The sequence below is a fragment of the Dermochelys coriacea genome, chromosome 27, assembly GCF_009764565.3.
Source record: "Dermochelys coriacea isolate rDerCor1 chromosome 27, rDerCor1.pri.v4, whole genome shotgun sequence".
Lineage (NCBI taxonomy): Eukaryota > Metazoa > Chordata > Testudines > Dermochelyidae > Dermochelys > Dermochelys coriacea.
Genome location: NC_050094.1, coordinates 16,197,001 through 16,220,798, shown reverse-complemented (window position 1 = coordinate 16,220,798; position 23,798 = coordinate 16,197,001). Strand labels below are relative to the sequence as shown.

General features: G+C 41.3%; 2 protein-coding genes across 4 annotated transcripts in view; one reads left to right on the top strand and one right to left on the bottom strand.

The window, feature by feature from the left end:
- The window catches only part of MPP3 (membrane palmitoylated protein 3), a 61,019-nt gene extending 56,396 nt beyond the window's left edge, over window positions 1-4,623 (top strand). For all 3 annotated transcript variants that reach the window (XM_043503564.1, XM_038385679.2, XM_043503563.1), the window contains one exon: window positions 9-4,623. In XM_043503564.1, coding sequence (XP_043359499.1) covers window positions 9-188 — 180 coding nt within the window. In that variant the 3' untranslated portion in view covers window positions 189-4,623. The remainder of the gene's footprint in view (window positions 1-8) is intronic.
- CFAP97D1 (CFAP97 domain containing 1) lies at window positions 4,355-17,335 on the bottom strand. Its single transcript, XM_038385684.2, has 6 exons — window positions 15,308-17,335; window positions 13,549-13,619; window positions 12,952-13,070; window positions 10,692-10,815; window positions 6,155-6,214; window positions 4,355-5,078 (listed from the first exon to the last, which is right to left on the bottom strand). Exons 1-5 carry the CDS (start codon window positions 15,426-15,428, stop codon window positions 6,155-6,157), a joined length of 495 nt encoding a protein of 164 aa, XP_038241612.1. The 5' UTR covers window positions 15,429-17,335; the 3' UTR covers window positions 4,355-5,078.
- Window positions 17,336-23,798: the final 6,463 nt, after the last annotated feature.

Here is a 23,798-nt window from a genome sequence, read left to right as displayed (position 1 = left end):
GCCTGCAGGATGAAGAACAGCAGGACATTATTAATTCAGCAGCATTTATCGAAGAGCAGTATGGCCATTTAATTGACACTGTTCTGCTGAAAGAAGACCTCCAGAGTGCCTATAATCAGTTGAAAACTCTGCTAGAGAAGCTGAATGAGAACTCATTTTGGGTGCCAGTGAGTTGGGTTAGATCATAGCCCGCTCTCACATGTCAGAAGGAAAGCCTATATAAAATGTGCTGTAAATATAAGGATTATAAGAGGGAACATGTCAGCTGCACTCCAAAACTGCCAGTTTGTCTAGAAAGTAATATAAAAATGTCCTATCAGTTAAACTAGACAGACCTATCAGTCAGAAGCTGACATGGGGTTCCTGAACCACAATTTTTAGTAGTGTCATTTAAAACTTCGAGTGCTCAATGTAGATTGATTGGTAAAAATTTAGTGATTTTTAAGCTTTATAAATACTTTGTGATACAGAGTAAAACTTCACCTACTGTCTAAGGTTCCATCCTGCCAACGGCTATGGAAACAAGTATATTAACTCAGACAAATGGTCCCAGAGAGTGTAAGGGACAAAGCAAGTCTTGGAGATTAAATCTACATGGCTGCGAGACTTTTTTCCAAATACTTCAGGAAGTTTGAATATACAGAATTTTTTAGTGTATAGATGAAAATGCAATTATAGTAGGACTTTGGAAATCAATGACAGTTCATAATTTGCTAAATCTGCTATTGATAAATACATTATCTACCTAGGAGTTCCTGCTTTCCATTTGCCTGCCACTTATGATCTTTCCTATATATCAAATCCTTTAGCAATGGCTTCAAATGTAAACCCATGCTTATTTTTGTCTTTATAATATGAAGTTATTGTTAAGCAAAATCACTGTAATGGATTTTCTGTAATGGAATCCATTCACCATTGAGGCACCCACCATTATGTGCTCCTCATGCCAAGCATAGTGTTGCAGCTCTCATACCATCTCCTTCACTGGGTGCTGTGACAGTTTCTCTGTCAGGTAACTTGGCCCTCTGGCTGGGTCACAGTCTTTTATTCCACCCCTCCTGGGTCATAGTTGTCCAAACTAGGCTTCAAAACTTTTTAACAGAATCAAACTTTCCACACTCTCTGAATCTCTTCTTCAACCAGTTTCTTCCCATTACTCAGGGTTCCTCCCAGGCTGCTCTCTGCCTAGATAACTTTTCTCACTCAGGGCTCTGCAGGAACCATCTTGCTCCCTGCCATCTCTTTCCCCAGTTGGACCCTTTCAGCACTTAAACCTTGGTCCTTTTATACAGGAATCACCTCATTTCACTCAGCTGAAGCCCATTCTGTGTTCAGGGCTGGATCAGCCCCAAGCTCTCCAGCCCACAGAGCAAGCCACCCTGTTACATTCCCCCTCCAAAGAACAGTAAGTAAAATGTTTCTCATATCTAGATTCAAAACAGTATTCAATCACATTATTCATTCAGGGTCTAATATGGGCACAAATCTACTCAAGTCTGGAGTGGCTCTGTGTGGTTACTAGACCCTGCCCTATTCATGTGATCTTACCATTATGTAAAGAGACCATGCATCCCAGGTTTTTTATGAAGTCCTTGGAACTTCTTATGGGACACATGAAATGTTCCAGTTTTTCATTTCATCTATCAAAATGTTCAGGTTTTTAATAACTACAAAATGTTTGTCCAAGATCAGTTCCACTCTTAAAGTGTTTTGCATACTGTTTCATTCTGATCAAGAACTGAGCGTGTGCTTTGTGACAATCATTGGGCAGGGTCAGTGCTTGTCTTAAGACCACATTGCAATACGAGTCTAAGACTGACTCAGTGTGGTCAGTACAAAACCCCTGCTCTGGCCCCAGGAGGAAGTGCTGATGGTCCTTCTGCTTCCTCCTTGCTATTGTCATTGGAAGGAAGTGGTGGTGCTCAGCTCTTCTGTGATTTTCTGACCCAGGCAGCATAAATCTATGAAAAGCGAGTCAATGCCAAGAAATTCAGTTTTTTCCTGACCTTAAGAAGGTTACCACAAAAAACATTTGGGTTTTGATTTTGAAAATATGGTCAACTTACCCATATGGTAAAGGTAGAGCATTGTGATCAAATAAGTCTTGGCATAAAAAGATGGGAATTGATTAATTGACCAATCACTACAACCGTATGTTATTGCAAGTATCTAGTCTCTCACATAAGTCAACAACCTACAGTAAAACAAATGAACCCCAGTCGTATGATAGAGACTTCAATGCATTATAGAGTGGAGGAGAATTTCTAGTGCTGTGAATCTGAGGAGATGGGTCATTATTATATTTGAAAAGAGTCATATCACCTATATGGAGCCAGGTATGCTTTATATAGCCAAAAGCAGGGCTTTCCACCATCCCTGCATGTTAAAGGCTCAGCCCATTCAGTGGAGCCCAGGCCTGAATTTGGCATATTAGCATTTTACCTGGTTTTTATACCAGCTCACTAAAAGCATAAACATCTTTTGCATCTTGTTTCTGTTGTAAAATAGGTTTGAAACACAGCAGAAACTATGCTCCACAAAGAAATTCTGCTATTTTCCATATTATTGATTTAGTACATTATGTTTTATAGGCAAAAGTAAAATGACCTGGCCAAAGAAGCTTATAGTCTGCAGGTAGATCAAGACACAAACTACCAACAGAAATGTAGAACTACAATGTCTGAGACCAGTAAAGAAACAGAAATGAAAGTCCCCCCAGCCCCACTGTGCAGACCACACAAAGAATGTTGTTAGACACTATGTGAGAATTATTGTTGCTCAAATCCATTTCCTTTCACCCCCAACTACTGAAACTCACAACTACATTTATATCCAGACCCATCTCAGTTCATGTACTTTACCCCACTCCCTTTCGCTTCCAATAGTCAGTGACCCAGATTGCACGCACCCAGTTCCTGAAAATGTTAAAAAATCTCTAAAAAGACACTACCCAACATTGGCAACAATCATCTTCTTACTGGTAATTTTACTTAGTAATAAAACTAACTGTGAGGGTGAAGTTATGGTTGTGTATGATTTTGGAGCCAGGCTTGGCTTTCCACATAGATTTGCCCCAGTCTTATGTTCCCCTTCCCTCCCCCCCACCTCTGAATGGAAAAAAAATGATAATTTTTACATCTGTAGGGGATGTATTACACTTTATATATATATACACACACTTAGCAGAGGCAAGGGGACCTGAGCATGGAAGGGTAGCTGGGGCCTATGTAGATATGCAGAAAATTCAGGCAAGGATCTGGGTGGGAGTCAGGGCTCAGAAGTGAGGTTGTCAGATCCAGCTGATGAATCTCTCCTCTAGCTGACATACAGTCTTCACTGCCAAAGCAAGTTTTGGTTGAAGTCTGCTCCTCTCGCTGTCCTCCTTACCTCGTTAGCTTCAACAGAGGGAGGGATAATGGAAGTCTTACAACAAAAATTTCCTCAGGATACCAAGATTGTTTGAATTTTCAAAAGTGACTATGGAGTACAAGTCCCCTTGAAAGTCAGTGGGAGTTGTGTGCCTAAATAACTTAGGCCAGAGCTATGCTAGAAGAGGTTTGCTGGTATAGCTACAATGGGAAACTCTACTTGTATAGACACAGCTTACACTAGGGAAAAGGTGCTTCCTCCTCCCCTCTCCAATCCCATGCCAGTATAACTACATTTACCTTAGGTTTCAGAGTAGCAGCCATGTTAGTTTGTATTCGCAAAAAGAAAAGGAGGACTTGTGCATGCATCCAATGAAGTGAGCTGTAGCTCATGAAAGCTTATGCTCAAATACATTTGTTAGTCTCTAAGGTGCCACAAGTACTCCTTTTCTTTTTACATTTACCTTAGGTTCTTGGAAATACAGAAATTTCAAAAATTGACAGTTCTAACTGCCATTGTACTGGCAAAAGTGTATAATGGAGACCTGGCCTTAGGTGTTGAGAAAAACTCCACCTGGTACCCTCTTTGAGGAAGAAACTTTCTCAGGCTGCTGGACCTGCAGTGTCCTGGCAGCAAGCAGTCTGGACTGCCAGATTGGGTTCCTCTCTGAGAAGCCACAGGTGGTTTGCCAGAGAGAAACAGCAACTCCTCAATGCCAGACAATGCCTGAGTGTCCAGCCGCTTTGCCTGAAAGTCTTTTCACACTCTGCCTCACCCACCGCATCCCAGAGGGGGTAGCTCACAGGCAGTGATGCTGGACAAGCGTAGCTGGTAGTTGAGGCACCATCTCCATTTTATAATCGCTGGGCATAACTCTTTGAAAGCAATTTTAAACTAAAGAGTAAAATTTCACACTAAGTGACTTTGTGAGAATACCAGATGGAAAGAGGGTGCCTTTGTGTAAAATAATCAATGTGTCTCTAGATTTATTGCAGATTACTAACAGCTTTAATACATCCAACTAGACATGATAAAATATATACCGTGTGTCACCATGAACAAGGATATAGGTTAGATGAAACAGCATTCTCTGTGCTGTAAAATAATATCAACAGAAATCTATTCAATGCAGGAATTATTATCAAACCACTTACAAAATAGTAGCAGTAAAAGTACAACATAGTTTGTTTGCTTTATAGTCCAGTAGATACCAATAGAGGAAATAGTTGCTAAAAGAACCAAGACAAATGGAAATGTGCAGATTTTGTAAAATATTTAGAATTACAATAACTGAAAATGTCTCATGGTCTAAATTGGTATCAATCACTGAGCTAAAATGTCATTTACAATCTGATTCATCTAATAAATGATATTTGCCTCCATTTCTATCCTGTGCAGGCATCAAACCCTGTAGTTAAACACAATTGCCTTTTTATTAATTTGTGAGAATTGTAATGTGAGTTTTTTAGGTGCAGTTTTGTTTGTAAATTCAAAATAAATTATGGCAAAAGTAGACATATATGTGGTGAAGATTTTGAGGCTGGAGTGGGGAGTTGCACTTTTATAGGAAAACTGCATTCATTCAATGCTCCATTTTATTTTACAATCCTAAGAAAACATCAGCCGATGTGATATGTATCCCTAACAGGCCATCAGACTTTCAAGATGTGCTGAGTCTCTGCTGTATTATCCATGCCTGGTGTATTCTCCTGCAATTTGGAAAGAAAAGGGAGGGAGGGGAATTGAAAAAAATCAGTTTGCCTAATGAAGTCTTGACCCCATAAGGAGTTATGCCTGAGGCTCCAGTTCAGCAAAGTACATTAGTACAATGACTTCAGCGAAACCTAAACACATGCTTAAATATTTTGCTGAATCAGGGCCCAAGTGTGAGGTCTACAGATTGGGCATCCTGTTACATTCACAAATAATTTCTTTATTCTTTTAATCTCTCACACTTTACAAACCTTTTAGGACATTTCTTTAAACTTTTTGCCAGTTTTGTCCTTTGGCAAACACCAATTTCCTCCTTTTTGCATTTTGAGTGGATATGAAATGAAAATAACTTTTGCCTCATCTTACCAAAACCTCTTGTTTACTCACCAGCCCCATGTTATCAATCATCATATAAAGGCAAAATTCTAACCCCTAATAAACCAACTATTAAGCAACTAACCTAATTTAAAGTTTCATTTATTATTTAGAGTTCAAGCATTTCTGCAACAGCCAGGGCCTCTGGAGAGGGGTTACAGGGAACTGAATGATGATAGGCAGGGCCCCAACCGAATGGGTACAGAGTGGAGTTGGGAGGTGTTTGGACTGGCACCAGCTCAAGGGGTTTGGGGGGCAAAGATCTCAGCTGGCTGGAATAGGAGCAGATGGAAGAAGGTGGCAATGTCCAGGCTTCAGACACTTTGCTGGAACAAATTCCAGCTGGAGGAGCAGGCAGCTTCAGGGCAGTGCTGATTTGCAAGCCCTGTAGGGCAGCGGGTAAGTTGAGAGAGGAAAAGATTGTGATTCACCCCCCCCCCAACTCCCGCCACACACACACAGTTATTTCAGAAGATGCCATATTTAAATGCAAGCTACCAGGTCACTCAGCAATCCTGCATTTCATGGGTGAGCGGGCACCAGGCAGGATCTGGAGCAGTCTCTCCTAGGTATTATGCACATGCACTGACTGCAGGAGGGGTAAAATACACACACAAATCAGGTCGCATCACTAACAACACTTTGACAGCCACATACAGTTTTAGAAAATGAATAAAGCCAAGGCAGAACTGTATACCTAGCTATCCTGAGAAGCAATGAGATACCGCGTGGTATTCCGGATATAGTGCCGTGAATTCTGCCAAAGAGAAGGAAAAAGTAGATTTGTCAGTGACACTGATTATCTATTAAAGTGACTATTAGGATTGTAATTAAAACAAGTACACTGTTTGGTCATGATGCTTTTTTGTTTTCCTTACACTTATCCATCCTGTTCCTTCAGTACTTGTGGATCGCTCATCCATGTTTTCTGTTTTATAAGTAGTTAGTCTAAATGCCTGCGGCCAAAAGTAGACCCTGATTTTTGATTCTTCTGATTTGGGCATCACAGAATGAGGTGTCTTGAGTCTGATTTTTCACATGTGCTGTCTCCCACAATTCTAGTTAAAGCCGTGGGGAGCTGAAGTTGCTTGAGTTGGGCATCAAATAGCAGAAGTCACTTTTGAAAATGTAACATTTTTAATCCTGATTGCAATCAAGAAATTAAAATATGTATTTCTGAGCTACCAAAAATGTGCCACACCTCTCACAAAACAAACAGACATAGATCCTGCCCCAGAAAGCCCACATTCTAAATCATGTGTTTTAATTAATTCCTGTCTAAAACCTTGATACAGAATTCTATTAGTCTCTTGAATTTCCGAGAGCTGAAATACCAGGGCACTAAGGGTATCTAGAAACCCAGGTCTTGCTTAACCCTTTTGACAGTAATGCAGCATAGAGGAGGCTGTAATGGGCCTTTAAATCTTCTTCAGTAACTGAGGAATCCAAAATAGGTTCAGCAACTTTGTTTTAAAATGAGAGACAGAGACATGACAATTATTGTGTAAACTCAATAGCCTTCCTTCAACAATGAGCTGTAGCTGTTCCATAGCTTTGTTTCCTTCTTTGGAGGGAGTTTTGTGGCTTTGTGAATTTTATTGCATGCGTAAGCAGTGACTTAAGGAAGACATTTAATTCGGTGACAGAGAAATTAGGGTTGGCATCTTTTCACAATTACGAGAGAGAACTATGCTTTTGAAGCAGTGTGAGGGAGAAAATGCATATACAACCCCAGTTCACTAATAACAGGGTTTGTATACTCTTCTCTTGCACTCTGCTTAAGAATTTACCCCAGATTCTCAAATTCTGCCAATGCTGCAAACAATAAATTAACTGAAAGTCAGTAGTTGCTTTGACTAAAAAATGTAAAGTCTTAGTTCCTGAGTGGAGAGTGGCACATAGATTATGCCACAAAGAAGGGAATAATGCCTATTACCCGCTGTCTGGGCTGAGAAGCTCACACAGGTAAATCATGTTTCAGGTGTTGCTAAGACTGCAACATGAGGCAGTTCTTCTTCCCCTTACAATATGATGCAGGAAGTAGATGGCGTCCTTGGAGAAATTCTTGCAGAATGGGGGAGCTATGAGGAGAGAACTAACATAGATACATGCACCTGATTTTTTATAACTTCCTTTTCATTATCTCCATCCCATTGCAAACTGAATGAAACATCCTCATAAATGGAACTGGTTGTGGGGAAAGTCAGTAATTTTACAGTCTGCAGGTGTGAACACAACATGAGCCTCTAACGGGCTGAGGGTAACTATAAAGTTAGAGAAATGCAACATTTCCAGTTTAGACTCCAGTGCCTTCACAAAGTTTCAGTGAGAAATCAGTCACTGCTGTCAGTCAAATTAGTAACCCTGGCCAGAAATTAAGGCTCAGGCTCTTCTTTCAGTGGATTTGTCACTTATTGCAGTTTGTAGCTAACAAGAAAAAGCCAGAGCCTAAAATCTTGTTCAGGCACAAACGAATTTTACATCTGAAATCATGCATGTGAATAGAGGGTGATGCTCACATTTAAGTTATAAACACAGCATAACAGGTGTAGTTTCTTTTGTTTGTACTAAAAGGTCATATTAATTGAGAATGTCAGAATAAAAGGTCAATGAAGCTCACACCCCAATGAGAGAACCCTTTTTACACTGAGACTCCATCCCTTAAGGGAGCCAGCCCTTCAGCCTGATGAACAGGGAGATGTTTTTCGTTTAATAAATACTTGACAAGGCATTAATTTAATTCTAGTGAATTCTCCCCTTTTCCATTACCCAAGTCTTGCTGATTACCACAATGGGTAGCTTTAGGGAGCAATTATATCTAGCCCACTATATGATTAACTAAGTAGTTTTTGATTTAACAAGATCCCCTCCATATTACTGTGCAATGGTATTGGGCTTGCCTATATCTAGATATACATATACAGATACACCTATGCAACAAAGTAAAAGAAGCAGTGAGAGGCAAAAAGGCATCCTTTAAAAAGTGGACGTTAAATCCTAGTGAGGAAAATAGAAAGGAGCATAAACACTGGCAAAAGAAGTATAAAAATACAATTAGGAAGGTCAAAAAAGAATCTGAGGAACAGTTAGCCAAAGACTCAAAAAGTAATAGCAAACTTTTTTTAAGTACATCAGAAGCAGGAAGCCTGCTAAACAACCAGTGGACGATCGAGGTGCTAAAGGACCACTCAAGGACAATAAGGTCATTGCGGAGAAACTAAATGAATTCTTTGCATTGGTCTTCATGGCTGAGGATATGAGGGAGATTCCCAAACCTGAGCCATTCTTTTTAGGTGACAGATCTGAGGAACTGTCCTAGATTGAGGTATCCTTAGAGGAGGATTTGGAACAAATTGAGAAATTAAACAGCAATAAGTCACCAGGACCAGATGGTATTCACCCAAGAGTTCTGAAGGAACTCAAATGTGACATTGCAGAAGTAGTCTGTAACCTGTCATTTAGGTCAGCTTCTGTACCAGATGACAGGGGGATAGCTAATGTGATGCCAATTTTTAAAAAGGGCTCCAGAGGTGATCCCGGCAATTACAGGCCTGTAAGCCTGACTTCAATACCGGGCAAACTGGTTGAAACTATAGTAAAGAACAATATTGTCAGACATATAGGTGAACATAATTAGTTAAGGAAGAGTCAACATGGTTTTAATTAAGGGAAATCATGCCTCGCCAATCTACTAGAATTCTTTGAGGGGGTCAACAAGCATGTGGACCAAGGGGATCCAGTGGATATAGTGTACTTAGATTTTCAGAAAGCCTTTGACAAGGTCTCTCACCAAAGGCTCTTACGTAAAGTAAGTTGACATGGCATAAGAGGGAAGGTGCTTTCATGGATTGGTAACTGGTTAAAAGATAGGAAACAAAGGGTAGGTATACATGTGTTTTCAGAATGGAGAGAGGTAAATACTGGTGTACCCCAGGGGTCTGTTCTGCGACCAGTCCTAGTCAGCATATTCATAAATGAACTGGAAAAAGGGGTAAACAGTGAGGTGGCAAAATTTGCAGATTATACAAAATTACTAAAGATAGTTAAGACCCAGGAAGACTGCAAAGAGCTACAAAAGGATCTCTCAAAACTGGGTGACTGGGCAACAAAATGGCAGATGAAATTTAATGTTGATAAATGCAAAGTAATGCACATTGAAAAGCATAATTCCAACTATACATATAAAGTGATGGGGTCTAAAGTAGCTGTTACCACTCAAGAAAGAGCTCTTGGAGTCATTGTGGATAGTTCTCTGAAAACATCCACTCAATGTGCAGCAGCAGTCAAAAAGGCGAACAGTATGCTGGGAATAATTAAGAAAGGGATAGATAATAGGACAGAAAATATCATGTTGCCTCTATATAAATCCATGGTATGCCCACATCTTGAATACTGTGTGCAGATGTGGTTGCCCCATTTCAAAAAAGATATATTGACATTGGAAAAGGTTCAGAAAAGGGCAACAAAAATGCTTAGGAGTATGGAATGGCTTCCGTATGAGGAGAGATTAACAAGACTGGGACTTTTCAGCTTGGAAAAGAGATGGCTATGGGGAGATATGCTTGAGGTCTATAAAATCATGACTGGTATAGAAAAAGTAGATAAGGAAGTGTTGTTTACTACTTCTCATAACACAAGAATTAGGGGTCATTAAATGAAATGAATAGGCAGCAGGTGTAAAACAATAAAAGGAAGTATTTCTTCACACAACGCACAGTCAACCTGTGGAACTCCTTGCCAGAGGATGTTGTGAAGGCCAAGACCATAACGGGGTTCAAAAAAGAACTAGATAAATTCATGGAGGATAGGTCCATCAATGGCTATTAGCCAGGATGGGCAGGAATGGTGTCCCTAGCCTCTGTTTGTCAGAAGCTGGGAATGGGCGACAGGGGATGGATCACTTGATGATTACCTGTTCTGTTCATTCCCTCTGGGGCACCTGTCACTGGCCACAGTCAGAAGACAGGATACTGCGCTAGATGGACCCTAGGTCTGACCCAGTAGGACTATTCTTATGTTCTAGATACATCAATACCCAACGTAAGACTGTTTTGGTTTGCTTTAATAAAGGATGTATATGCCCAGAACTACAGGATCCAGAGAAACCAGCCAACAGCTGATCATGCACATTTTGGTTTGGAAAACTTTCAGATCAAGCAATTAATCTTCTGCGCCTTGTTTAGTCTGACTATAGCTGCAAACAGTGTTTCTAAGAATAAAATGATTATACATGCCTGCCAATCAATCTCGGACTTCCTACGATCATATGTAGGTTTAGGTTCACCAAGTCGCTTCAGAATCCCCTGGTTTTCAACAGTGATTCTCACCATCTCCCTGTTCTGCTTCTCCCTATTTGAGCTGCAAAAAACAAATGTAAATGAAAACCTTATTTGTAAACCCATCGAATACTCAGAATCTTTGTGCTGAATGGCTGACGCTAGTGAGGCACGTACTGACAGTAACAGGTGGCATATGCTCAGTCAAAATAATTTTTATCTGTCCTCGACTAAGGGGCATAACTGATATATTTCACTGAGTCTGCTCACTGATGATTGACTCCAGTTCACGGCTCTCATATAAAGGCTCAATAGCAGATGTTGCCTGAAACCCAGAGTTGTGAAATCATATTTTTTGGCATAAGTGTCCCCTGTTCCTTCCACGCTGATTTCTAGATTTATGATTGTTGGTTACTTTACAGCATCCCAAACTGTAGCAGGTGTCTCCCAATGCATATGTAGCCCCAAACAGCTTACACTGTATCACATGTGCTGCAGGAAAGAAGCTACAGAACAGAAATGAAGGGTGTAGAAAGGAAGACAGTAATAAAGTCATGCTGCTGCTAGCAAAGACACGTGCACCACATACGTTGAATCTTGTCTATAGTTTTAAATGTACAGAAAGAAAATACATATTTCGGTTGGCTCACTTCAGATGGGTGTCCTAGTAGGAATGGATTATAAGGAGGGGCATGAACGTGGCACGGTGGTGATAAATTGATAAACCAGTTTGGAAGGGCATTCCATGATTGGGGAGGGTAGCATGGAAAAAGGCTGAGATTCTTGAGGGAGCGTGGGTGTACTGCATATCTGTCATGACTGGACTGTGGGCAGTCATGCCTAGGGGTTAGGACGAGTCAGAAGCCAAGTGGCAGGCCAAGTCAGGCTAGCAGGTGATCAGAGGTGGAGACAGTGTTGAAGGGCAGACTGAGCCTCAGACATCAGAGGCAGGGGATCAGGTTACCAGCAAATCAGAGCCTGAGGATAGTGCCAAAGAGCAGAACCAGAGATCAGTGTCAGGTAGTGCAGGGGAGGCAGTCCTAAGCAAGGGAAACAGTTGCATAAACAACTTCCTGTTCCTCTGCTTGGTTTAAATTGAATTAGGGAACTAGGCAGGGTCCCCCCTACCTCCGAGTTCCACTAATCAGATTCAAGGACTGGAGGCTTCTGTCATAAGTGAGCTTCCCGCTCTAGTGATTGTTACAAGGTCACTGGATGGTGGGTTGGAACATATTGGCTCCCCCGACAGTATCAGGGCTAGAAGTGCAGAATGGGTGAGGGCTCATGAAAGACAAGGTTTGATAAGTGTGGGGGAGGGAGGGGCAGAGCTATGCAGGGCTCTGAAGGCGAGGAAGGATGGGAAGCAAAAACTTGTTGTGGAATGACAGCAGATGGTCGAAGGATGCGGGTGGGGGAGAGGCTGATATGGGGTGAGAGATAGGCCAGGAAGATTATCTTACTGGACACATTTTGCGTGGACTGGAGGGGGTGACAGGGTGGCCAGAGAGAAGAAAGTTGCATCAGCCAGACAGCTGATAATCAGGTCCTGAGTGCGAGCTTTCGCTGGGTGGTTGTCTGGGAGGCCAAGTACAGTTGAGTTGGAGAGTGCACAGAAAAAAGTAGAGCAGGCCAAGGACAGAACCCTGTAGAGTCCGGACAGAGAATGGGTAAGGTGAGGAGACACCCCCACCCCAAAGGAAAGACAGTCAGAGAGGCAGGAGGACAGTGCTGCAAAGACATGCACACCTGTATGTGTGCGTGTGCGCATAGGAAATGAATGGTAGCATCAAAAGCCATGGAGGGGTCAAGGAGCATGAGGATGCAGTTGAGGCCCATGGATTGGAGCAGAGAGCAGTTACTGCCTTGTCCCATTCCCTCCCAGAAACACATAAAAGTGATTTCCATGGAGGGGTGAGGTGGGTGAGTGCTGCCTTATCATGCAACTCCAGCTGCTTCTGCCAAAAATGGCCCCTTTTAAGCCTGAGGGCATCATCTGGCCTCAGACGGTACCGCGTTCCCCAAATGCACCAGTTCAACTTCTGAGAACAAAGGAGTGAACGTGAAAGGGTGATAACTGAGATAGCTCTGCCTTTTGTGGAGTGTGAGTTCTTTGCAGCTGCACTGTCTGCTGTACGTTTGTGCTATGCCCAGCACAATGGGGAATCTGATCCTGAGTGAGGCTTTGGGCTGCTCCTGTAATCCAAATAATACTATCTACCTCCTCTGAAAGTATTCATTCCAGCAATCCACCATCCCTGTCCCACGCTGAATGGTAGCTAACCTCTCTGCTAGCTGCTTGTTTTCTCTTTCGATTCTACCAATTCTCTTTTGGTCCTCCTGTGCAAGAGACCCAGTTTTGTGACATCACTTTCCTGCTTCAAATCCTTCCTCAAGATGCACTTTATTGGGTTAGCCTCCATTAACCTCCACTCCCATAGTCCACTGCCTGCCAGCCAGCCCCCCTGCCCACTCCTGTCATCCATTATGTCCATAACTGCCGTGCTCTCTGCTTGTCCAGCACTACTGTCCTCCCCACTGTTTCATCAAAATAAATATATGTATTTTAAAGAAACTAACAAGGCATGCAGAGACCAGGCGCATCTTTGATCCTTTGACTATGGTTTCTGCATCCTCTCACTCTTCCCACTCCCTCTCCTAGGTGTAAACCCTTGCTGTGCCACACCCAAAGTCAACTGTATACCCCCCTCTTTACTTATCTGAAGCACTGCCTTATCTTTATAGCACTGTGTAAAGCATGATGAATAAACCTCAATTAGTACAGGAGATAACTGAACACACATGGAAAGAAGAGTACCTGAATCTTGCTCATTTTAAAGTGATGGTGAGTTTGTGCACGTGGGGGTTTATTATCAACATGAGGTCTTGCTTGAGGAAAAAGACAAAATCAAAATGAATGTTTTGCTATAATGAGTCTTTAAGAGCTACTGACACCCCACTCCCTTCCCCCAGTCTTTTGTTACTTAGCACAGCATCATAAGAACACAAAACCGGTCATATTGGGTCCATCTAGGCCAGCATCCTGTCTTCTGACAGGGGCCAATGGCAAATGCTTCAGAGGGAATGAACACAACAGATAATCATCAATCAAGCCATCCTGTCATCCACTCTCAACTTCTGGCAATGAGAAGCTAGGAACACCCAGAGTATGGGGGTTGCATCTCTGAGCCTATTGGCTAATAGCCATTGATGGCCCTATCCTTCATGAACTTAGGGGTATGCAGCGGTCTTCCAGGGGCTACATCAACTCATCTAGATATTTGCCTAGTTTTACAACAGGTTACATAAAAAGCACTAGCAAAGTCAGTACAAACTAAAATTTCATACAATGATTTGTTTATACTACTGTATGTACAATACACTGAAATGTAAGTACAATATTTATATTCCAATTGATTTATTTTATAATTATATGGTAAAAATGAGAACATAAGCAATTTATCAGTAATAGTGTGCTGTGACATTGCTGTATTTTTATATCTGATTTTGTAAGCAAGTAGCTTTTAAGTGAGGTGAAACTTGGGGTATGCAAGACAAATCAGATTCCTGCAAGGGGTACAGTACTCTGGAAAGGTTGAGAACCTTCTTTTTGAACCCCCCCCCATTATAGTTTGGCTTTCATAATATCCCCTAGCAATGAGTTCCACAGATTGACTGTGCATTGTGTGAAGAAGTACTTCTTTTTGTTTTAAACCTGCTGCCTATTAATTTCCTTGGGTAACAGCTCGTTCTTGTGTTATGGGAAGGGGTAAATACTTCCTTATTCACTTTCTCCACACCATTCATGATTTTGTAGACCTTTATCACATCCACTCTTCCAAACTGAAACATCCCCATCTTTTTAATCTCTCCTCATATAGAAGCTGTTCCATCATTAGTTAATTATTAGAGAGCACCTCATATTTTTAATCTATTCATTTTATCTCTGAATCAGAATAAACAGAAATTAAAGAATCTTAACTTCAAATTAATAAAAAATCCAACTGTCCTAATAATTTTTCCATCAGCGCTTGCAGGTCAGATACAAGATTTTTCAATATACATGCATATATATATATATATATATATATATATAATATTCTTATCAATAAAGCTATGTGATTACACTAGCAATGCCAATTTGATAAAGTCTTCTCAAATAAATTGTGTAAATCCTCTGCTGCCAACTATCCTCCAACATAAAAAGAAACTCTTAATATGTCTGGGTATAAATCTGTAAAATTATGAAGTTCTGAGAAAGTTTCAAATCCTCAAGAAACCCTGTGTCATTCTGTGAATCCACTGGCTCTCATCATGGAAACTATAAACTAACAGGAGTATATGTCATCTTAAAACATGGGTCTGGTCTTATCTTAAAAAGAGAAAGTACCCGTATTTCCCAGCAGGATTTCCTCGAGCCTTCTTTACTTATATAGAGTCCTGACTGAAGTTCCCATTTTTCTGGTGTATATAATTTACACTTTCTGAGTTGTATGGCTAGCTATCCTTCAGGGAAATATCTCAGCTGGTTTTAAAACCTTCAAAAATGTGGAGGAGAAATATTTAAGAAAACATACCGAGTTCTAGTTTGTTCTTGTGAGCGAGATAGTCACCAATGTCCAGTTTTTTCTTCATGCTAGTACTCTGCCTGTGATTGGCAACAATCATCGGATATGCTAAGTACTCTAAACTGCTCATCTTTGCTGTTCTAATCCCAGGTACCAAGTAAGGAGGTAGAGCCCTAGTGTAAAATGAGTTGTACCACTCAACGTTGCCATAGATACTCCACTTATGACATCAGAGGTCAGCATTTGCTATAGGAGAAAGCACTGTAAGCATAACAAATATTTTTGGTGAAATTATCCAACCAGCAAGCAACTTCTCACTGCAGATAAATATTTCTTAATTAAAATAGCTTACTCACACAGCCAAATCTCAAAAAGGATTCTAAATCTGTAGCTTTTTACATGCTTCTTATAATTCCTAGTAATATTTTGCATTTGTATGTTTGTTACCCCACCCCCTCCCTCTGTTTGGAACTAAATGCAAGACTCATTTCTTTGATTTGCCTTTCCCTCAATAAATTCTACACACATGCAAGCGTGCACCTGCAGCACCTACCCCCCACCCCCATGTCTCTATAAACTAATCAAGTTATTCTTCCTCCAGGGTAGGAAGGAAGATCAATTATTTCTACATTTAAAAACTTGGAAGGTGCTGAAATACTATAGTGATGGGACCATATAAGCACCTAAACAGATAATCTGTCTGGCTCAGGAAACCGTGCATGTCATTTTAAGTGAATCTTCCACGTTCTTAGAATAAGAGAATTGTCATTGGAACTCTCTAATTTGCCTTTCTGATACTTCTTTCTTTTTTAATTATTTTGAACACAGTGCAATAAGGGTGGTTTATAGTGCAATGTTGTATGTGCTAAGCAACCCCACTAGTATTCATTGCACAATCGAAACTAAGTTGTGGAATATTGTTATGTGATTAATTGTGACCTATTAGGCTAGAGTGACCTAACAAATAAACAAAAAGTACAGCCAAAAACAGTGATCAGAGGATTCCATTAGACAATACATACTGGGAAAGCCCCAAACTGAACATGGGCATTACAAGCAGAAAGTTTATAATTCTTTTGCACAGACAGTAACGCTGTACCTGTCTCTGCCCCATGGCAGCTCAGCAGGAGGTTGGTCGAACAAACATGTTTAAGGGATATGAATATCTCAGAAAACATCTTATAAGACACTAGGCTATTTCTCAAAAGTGTAGGTGGCCTTAGGGTACAGCATCTGCAGGGCATTGATAAAACAGTAGTCCATTGCAGTGGCTCACTCCTCTGAATAAGTGAGAGTCTCACAGGCCCTTCTTCTGTCGCTTGCCTCAAGAGCACTAATTAAATAGATTTTCCTTTTGATAATTAGGGCAAGCAACAATATAATACACTTTTGACCTGACAATTTAAGTCTGGAATAAAGTTAAATCTAAATAATCAAACCTTTCTTTCAAAATTTAAATAGCCCAACAACAGAGATGAAAAAGGAGGAGAAAAGAGAAACACTGCATGGGAAATGCTCCCTTTAGTGCTTGTTATTATGGGACGGTATGACACAGATGCGCATTTGTGGTTCAGTGCTCTGTTAGCAGCTCCCGTCAGGCCTGACATATTCACTACAGCTAACAAACTGTTTTCATAATCTGGATGTAAAAGGTCTCATGTAAGCTATCATTGGAAAACTAATACCACACTGATACTTAAAATTATTGCATGTTGTATATACGGGATGTGTACAATGAGTTATGGATATGTGCTAGGATTATGTTATTAAAATGTGCTTGGCAAGCAATGCATCAGCTCATTGTGCCCTAAACAACAGACTGTGTATTTGTTTGTTTGACCAACTAGGCAGCGACAACAATGGTACATGTACATAAAAGGCAAACAAAGCCATCAACTTAGTGAGTGAGGGAGATAGGCTCTTCCACGGGTCAGAACCTCAAATGATAAGTAATTGAATTAACTGATTGTATACAATATTACTGTATTATAAAGTGCACTTAAGGTCTTTTGTCACCATGAAAGGTTTTCTAAAGTAAAACTATTTCCCCATGTTATTTCTCCACCCCACCCCCCACTGTTCCTCAGATGTTCTTGTTAACTGGTGGAAATGGCCCACCTTGCTTGTCACCATGAAAGGTTTTCCTCCTTTCCCCCCCCACCCGCTGGTGATGGCTCATCTTAAGTGATCACGCTTCTTACAGTGTGTATGATAAAACCCATGTTTCATGTTCTCTGTGTGTGTATATAAATCTCCTCACTGTATTTTCCACCAAATGCATCCGATGAAGTGAGCTGTAGCTCATGAAAGCTTATGCTCAAATAAATTTGTTAGTCTCTAAGGTGCCACAAGTTCTCCTTTTCTTTTTGCAAATACAGACTAACATGGCTGCTACTCTGAAACCTGATTGATGATTAATATCATTGTGAAATATCTGTATTAATACTAGCTGAGGCATTATGGATATTCACTGATATTATGCTTTAAAGTCTGTGTCCAAACACAGGGAGAAACAGGTTTCCCCCCCAGACAAGAGACAAGAGAGCCTTGTGGAATTAAAACAAAGGAAGCCCCATTTAGAAAGATCTGTAGCTAGGAGGTGACAGAGAAGGACAAATCAGTTTCTGACATTAATGAATCAGGCTTCACTGCACACTTATGAGGGAAGCAAATGCCATTCCAACCTGACAGATAAGAACTGAGGCACTGACCAAATAAGTGACTTGCCCATAGTAGGGAAGCAGCAGAGCACACATACCTCTTCTCAGCCCTATGCTTTACCCATAAAGCTATCTTTCTCATGGAGGAAAAATGGAATCATGGCACTGCACAGGAGTCATGTCTGTACTCAGAACTGAGTGCATACAAATGGCATGACATATTGGAATGATACCCGGGCCTGTTGGAGGTGAGCTCCCCCTGCTTCTTAATATGGGAGATAAGACCAACACTAACCCCTTGAGAAGCAGGAGTTACACTGTGCTATAAGCACTTCAGCTAGAACAGTGCATTGTCTGTATCTCCTCTCACTTCACACCATCCCTTGAGGTAGCACCCACACAGAATCATAGAATATTAGGGTTGGAGGAGACCTCAGGAGGTCATCTAATCCAATCCTCCTCTCAAAGCAGGACCAACACCAACTAAATCATCCCAGCCAGGGCTCTGTCAAGCCGGGCCTTAAAAACCTCTAAGGATGGAGATTCCATCCCCTCCCTAGTTAACCTATTCCAGTGCTTCACCACCCTCCTAGTGAAATAGTGTTTCCTAATATCCAACCTAGACCTCCCCCCACAGCAACTTGAGACCATTGCTCCTTATTCTGTTATCTGCCACCACTGAGAACAGCCTAGCTCCATCTTCTTTGGAACCCTCCTTCAGGTAGTTGAAGGCTGCTGTCAAATCCCCCCCTCACTCTTCTCTTCTGCAGACTAAATAACCCCAGTTCCCTCAGCCTCTCCTTGCAAGTCATGTGCCCCAGCCCCCTAATCATTTTCATTGCCCTCTGCTGGACTCCCTTCAATTTGTCCACATCCTTTCTGTGATGGGGGGGCCCAAATCTGGATGCACTACTCTAGATGTGGCCTCACTTCCCTCAATCTGCTCCAACGCTCTTACTAATGCAGCCCAATATGCCGTTGGCCTTCTTGGCAACAAGGGCACACTGCTGACTCATATCCATCTCATCATCCACTGTAATCCCCAGGTCTGTTTCTTAGCCAGTTGCTCCCCAGCCTGTAGCGGTGCATGGGATTCTTCCTTCCAAATGTAGAACTCTGCACTTGTCCCTGTTCAACCTCATCAGATTTCTTTTGGCCCAATCCTCCAATTTGTGTAGGTCATTCTGGACCTTATCCCTACCCTCCAGAGTTTCTACCTCCCCCCCCCAAGCTTAGTGGCATCTGTGAGCTTGCTGAGGGTGCAATTCATCCCATCATTCAGATCATTAATAGAGATGTTGAACAAAATCGGCCCCAGGACCAAGCCCTGGGGCACTCTGCTTGATACTGGCTGCCAACTAGACATTGAGCCATTGATCACTACTTGTTGAGCCCGACGATCTAGCCAGCTTTCTATCCACCTTATAGTCCAGTCATCCAATCCATACTTCTTTAACTTCTGGCAAGAATACTGTGGGAGACCATATCAAAAGCTTTGCTAAAGTCAAGATATATCACATCCACCGCTTTTCCCATATCCACAGAGTCAGTTATCTCATCATAGAAGGCAATCAGGTTGGTGAAGCATGACTTGCCCTTGGTGAATCCATGTTGACTGTTCCTGATCACCTTCCTCTCCTCCAAGCGCTTCAAAATGGATTCCTTGAGGACCTGCTCCATGATTTTACCGGGGACTGAAGTGAGGCTGACAGGTCTGTAGTTCTCCAGGTTCTTTTTCTTCCCTTTTAAAAACATGGACACTATATTTGCCTTTTTCCAATCGTCCGGGACCTCCCCCGATCACCATGAATTTTCAAAGATAATGGCCAATGGATCTGCAGTCACATCAGCCAACTCCCTCAGCACCCTTGGATGCATTAGAACTGGACCCATCCTATTTCTCAGCTTCTGTTCACTCACCCATCCCACATTAAGAGGGCTCTCCTGCCTGCTGCATCATAATACCATATCCATCTTCCAGACAATTTTCAGATGCATCCCCCTTTTCTGATATCTCACTTCTTCCTCCAGAGTCCCCCAAAATACCCATCTGAGCTTACCCACTCAACCTCCTTGCTTCACTAGCTCACATACAGGGCTCCCAATCTCAGTTTCCCTGCCTCTGTCTGGACTCCCTGTTTGTGGTGATATACAGTAGATATGAATAGCATTGAATTATGTAACATTTACATTCTGCAAACCGACTGCTGAGGGCTGAAACAGCTGTCCCTTTTGTGAGATGTAACACACTGTGTATATGAATTTGTGGTGGGGCACAGTAGCAAACCAGCATTCTCTTTTACTTTGTGATGAATTGACTTGAATCACCCTCTTTCCAATAGTCACATTTTATACATTGCAGCCAGTAAGGTGAAGTGAGATGTTATTCTTCAGGCTGGCTTTCTAAGAGGCCATGGTTCTACAGCTGTTGCTAAGAATATTTAAAAGCTGCTTTAGGATTTAAACATTTTCTAATTGGTCTGTGTTTGATTGAGCTCATCAAGTGTCCCCTGACTTTGTAGCATGTTCTTCAGATTCAGATTTCAGTACAGGAAAACATGCAAGGACTGATTCTCCAACTGCTTTGCACCTGACACCATCATTTACTTAGGCAAATCAGAACTATCCACTCATTTACACCAGTGGCAGTTTTACACACCCATTTTACAGAAATGAAAATGACTCTACAAGGAACAAGACAGTACAGAATCAGGCCCATAACTGCTTCAAAATAAGGTAGGACAAATCTGACAAGTAGCAGAATGTTTATATTTATAAATAAATAATTTTGTATTACATTTGTTGTATTACACTAATGCACATGACACACAACCATATTAGTTAAGAAAGAAAACGTGCTATTTATTTTTATGGACTCGATAGGTATTACCATTAAATGCTTTATTATACACTAAAAGTTAAAATTCAGTAATTATTTCTAACTTGACAGTGTCCTTTAATAGTGACAGGTTTCATGCCTCTAGCTTTCATCCAGATCATACCACTCGATCCATTGTCTACAGCCAAGCGCTACGATATAACCGCATTTACTTCAACCCCTCAGACAGAGACAAACACCTACAAGATCTCTATCATGCATTCCTACAACTACAATACCCACCTGCTGAAGTGAAGAAACAGATTGACAGAGCCAGAAGAGTACCCAGAAGTCACCTACTACAGGACAGGCCCAACAAAGAAAACAACAGAACGCCACTAGCCATCACCTTCAGCCCCCAACTAAAACCTCTCCAACGCATCATCAAGGATCTACAACCTATCCTGAAGGACGCCCCATCACTCTCACAGATCTTGGGAGACAGGCCAGTCCTTGCTTACAGACAGCCCCCCAATCTGAAGCAAATACTCACCAGCAACCACACACCACACAACAGAACCACTAACCCAGGAACCTATCCTTGCAACAAAGCCCGTTGCCAACTCTGTCCACATATCTATTCAGGGGATACCATCATAGGGCCTAATCACATCAGCCACACTATCAGAGGCTCGTTCACCTGCGCATCTACCAATGAGATATATGCCATCATGTGCCAGCAATGCCCCTCTGCCATGTACATTGGCCAAACTGGACAGTCTCTACGTAAAAGAATGAATGGACACAAATCAGACGTCAAGAATTATAACATTCAAAAACCAGTTGGAGAACACTTTAATCTCTCTGGTCACTCGATCACAGACCTAAGAGTGGCTATCCTTCAACAAAAAAGCTTCAAAAACAGACTCCAATGCTGAGTCTAATGCTGAATTGGAATTAATTTGCAAACTGGATACAATTAACTTAGGCTTGAATAGAGACTGGGAATGGATGAGTCATTACACAAAGTAAAACTATTTCCCTATGGTATTTCTCCCCCCCACCCCCCACTGTTCCTCTGATATTCTTAACTGCTGGAATTAGCTACCTTGCTTGTCACCATGAAAGGTTTTCCTCCTTTCCCCCCCCCTGCTGCTGGTGATGGCTTATCTTAAGTGATCACTCTCCTTACAGTGTGTATGATAAACCCATTGTTTCATGTTCTCTGTGTGTGTGTATATAAATCTCTCCTCTGTTTTTTCCACCAAATGCATCCGATGAAGTGAGCTGTAGCTCACGAAAGCTTATGCTCTAATAAATTTGTTAGTCTCTAAAGGTGCCACAAGTACTCCTTTTCTTTAATAGTGAGACTCAGTAGGGGATTTTTATTATTATTTTCTTCATATGTTACATACAACAGTTTGAATTTTAAAATTCTTCCAGTTTTAATTATCTGATGTTTCCTGTTTATTCTGTTTGGTCACTGTTTGCACCTCTCATCTTGAAGACTTTTGTTTTTCTTTACAGTTGGCTTCTAGACAATTTCACTTTTAGGTTTTCTTGCACTAGTTCAAAGATAAAATAGTTGAACAGGAAACAACTTTTTTTTTTAACTAAACCGTTTCCACTGGAATGCATAACATTCATGAAGACATTTCTATGATGTTTCAGTTTTTTAAAAGTTTAATTTTATCAAACCTAAGATGGGGTCATGTTTGATATGAGTATCCATTTGAAACTCTAAAAATACTGTATTAAAAAGACCAATTAAACTATTTTCTATTATAGTAATATTCCACGCACATAAAGGTGTGCATTTTTCATGGCAGGGTACATTCTTAAATGTCTGCCTGTGGGTGGTCTAATTCTCATTAGTGCTAATGAGAGTGCATAGCTAGAGACCTACACACTGCTTAGTTACTGATACCACTTACCCGTATGTGGGGGTTGGAGTAGCAGGATCTTTCCAGGGCAATTAATTAAAGTGCAAAAGTAGACTACAACAGGAGGGAGCTATTAAACAGCCATTATTTTAAAGCAACAGCATATTTTAGGAATCATTAAATAGTTTACATCCATATAGCTACTACAGAGCTTAGAGCCCATGCTGACAGATGTAGAGAGAAGATAAAAAGAAAAGGAGTACTTGTGGCACCTTAGAGACCAACAAATTTATTTGAGCATAAGCTTTCGTGAGCTACAGCTCAGTTCATCAGAGAGAAGATACAAATACTGTGAAATGACATTCAGTATTACAGACAAGGAGGCTGGGGCATATTACTTGTTTGTAAGGTAGGAGGGGCAGTTTGTTACATTTAGTCTAGTAGCTTATGAGTAGCAAACTCCTACTGAGGGGGTGGTAGACTCCAATTATTGTATCTATGGTCTTTACATAGCACCAATTAGCATAGTATCTAGGCATGGCAGCAGTACAGTCACAGAATGGAAGCAGCTGCACAGCAGTCGCTGCTGCATGAAGCAATGACTGAACACATGCTGCGTGCGTACACCTGCTCTCTCACCCGTGCATATACTGCAGTTCTGGAACTTGTGCTAGTAGTTCAGAAACAGCTTCAGAAACAGCTATGCACATAGGGAACACTGCCTGTAATTTTTAAGGGCTGAAAGGTAAGTCAACCTTAGAGATAAGTAGTATAGCTGCAACTCTAAGATGCCCTTCTCAGTCTCTTCTATTTCTGTTTCCATGAATTCAGATTTCCTCCTGATCCCAGCCAAGCCCCCGCCACCTACTGTCACCCTTAAATTCCCTTTTTTTCTCTTTGTATTCATTCAACAGAAGCTTCGGATCTTTATGTTGTTATTCAAGAGATGAATGTTAGGAGAAATAAGCTACAGTGAACTAAGGCAACTTTACTTCTGAATGAGAGCATCCACACAGAGATGGAATGTGTTTTAATTTAGGCATGCTGACTTCACTGCTTTAATTGATTTGTCTTAACTTTCCTGAGTGTCATGGTAGTGGTCACCCTCTTCCACTCGCATGCTAGGTAGAGCAGGATAA

What these genes read in the sequence shown, in the direction of transcription:
- CFAP97D1 (XM_038385684.2), bottom strand. Translation starts at nt 15,428, where the DNA reads ATGAGCAGTTTAGAGTACTTAGCATATCCGATGATTGTTGCCAATCAC. An exon ending in CAAGAACAAACTAGAACTCG is followed by an intron (nt 13,620 to 15,307) that starts GTATGTTTTCTT and finishes TTTTTCCTCAAG; the next exon opens with CAAGACCTCATGTTGATAAT. An exon ending in TTAAAATGAGCAAGATTCAG is followed by an intron (nt 13,071 to 13,548) that starts GTACTCTTCTTT and finishes TCTCTTGCACAG; the next exon opens with GAGGACCAAAAGAGAATTGG.